The sequence below is a fragment of the Manacus vitellinus genome, unplaced genomic scaffold (genome assembly GCF_001715985.3).
Source record: "Manacus vitellinus isolate BGI_N305 unplaced genomic scaffold, ASM171598v3 scaffold_110_pilon, whole genome shotgun sequence".
NCBI lineage: Eukaryota > Metazoa > Chordata > Aves > Passeriformes > Pipridae > Manacus > Manacus vitellinus.
This window is the reverse complement of record NW_021938845.1, coordinates 667325-668691: the sequence shown is the minus strand read 5'-3', so window position 1 is coordinate 668691 and position 1367 is coordinate 667325. Positions and strand designations below refer to the sequence as shown.

General features: G+C 60.4%; 1 protein-coding gene across 1 annotated transcript in view; it reads left to right on the top strand.

The window, feature by feature from the left end:
• LOC108644372 (putative cation exchanger C521.04c) overlaps nucleotides 1-781 on the top strand; it is a 12978-nt gene extending 12197 nt beyond the window's left edge. Inside the window, exon 14 of the mRNA XM_029965619.1 lies at nucleotides 373-781. Coding sequence (XP_029821479.1) covers nucleotides 373-446 — 74 coding nt within the window. The 3' untranslated portion in view covers nucleotides 447-781. The remainder of the gene's footprint in view (nucleotides 1-372) is intronic.
• Nucleotides 782-1367: the final 586 nt, after the last annotated feature.

Below are 1367 nucleotides of genomic sequence, written 5' to 3'. Positions count from 1 at the left end.
AGCTGCTCCAAGGGGAATCTCTTTTTACCCTTAAAAAGGGTTTTAACTCCCTTTAATTGGGATTTTCTGGAGGCCCATGAAAGTCTTCCAGACCCCATCCAGACCCTAAAACCACCTCCCTCCTTGCTCTGGGGTGTAACTCCCTCCCCCCTGCTCTCCTGGGGTCTTGGTTGACCATCTTGGAGCTGCTCCAAGGGAAATCACTCCCTTTTCACCCTTAAAATGGTTTAAAATCCCTTTTAATCGGGATTTTTGCCGAGGCCCACGAAATCCCTCCCTGGGGGGCTCATCCAGGCCACCCCAGGAGGTCTCCAATGCCCTTCCCTCCTTTCTCCATGGGCTAACTGCCCCCTCCCGTGGTGTCCCCCCCAGGCACGGTGCTGGTGATGGTTTACTTCATCCTCCTGGCCGTTTACTTCTTCGCCCCCTCGCCCAGCGGCTGCTGAGCTTCCGCCTCTCCCGACCCGCCGCGGCTTCCAGGAGTTCTCCGGGATCTCAGGGACCGGCTCCGGGCTGGAAGCACCATTCCCCGAGCTCCTGCTGTCGCCCAGCCCCTCCAGGGGGGCTTTGGGATGGGTGGGAAGGGTTGGTGGCCGTGGAATTGCTGCTGGGATGAGTCACGGAGGTGTTGCCCGAGGGGCACTCCCAGCCCCCCTGGCATGTTCCCAAGGGATGTTATCCCTAAAAAGGAGGGGCTGGAAGGGGGTTCCTGGGACAGGCCCTTCCCTTGGGAAGTGTTGCACTGGGAGGAGGGGCCGGGGAAGGTGATCCCAGGGAGGGAGTTGGGGTTTTGGGATCACACCCGGGGGGTTTTGGAGCAGTTTGGGCATTAAAGCACTTTTGTACAGACCACACCCGGGGTGGGCTCTCCTTCCACGGGCCTCGGGCACCTCAGGGGGCTAGTGATGGGCTGGGGATGGTGGCCACCTGGAGCCCACCTCCGTTGGGCAGCGGGGATGGCTTGGTTGGAGCAGGACAGAATTCCATGGCAGCATTCCATGGCAGCATTCCACGTCCCCTGTCTCAGCACCACCAGGCTCGGGGTTTCTCCAGGGCCTTCCCAAAGCTCCGTGTCCTTCCCAGCCTGGCCTTGTCCCCCCCAGGCCTTGTCCTTCCTTCTCCTGGCTGTCCCAGGGAGAAGTCAGGGATTGCCTCCCCCAGCAGTTTTTTGGGATGGGGGATTGTTTGAACTCGACACAAGCTCTCGGGAGCTCCCGGAGCACTTCAATCCTGGAATGGTTTGGGTGGGAAGGGACTTTGGGATCAGCCAGTTCCATGGGCAGGGACACCTCCCACTATCCCAGGTCGCTCCAGTCTGCCCTTGGACACTCCCAGGGATCCAGGGGCAGCCACAGCTTCTCTGGGAA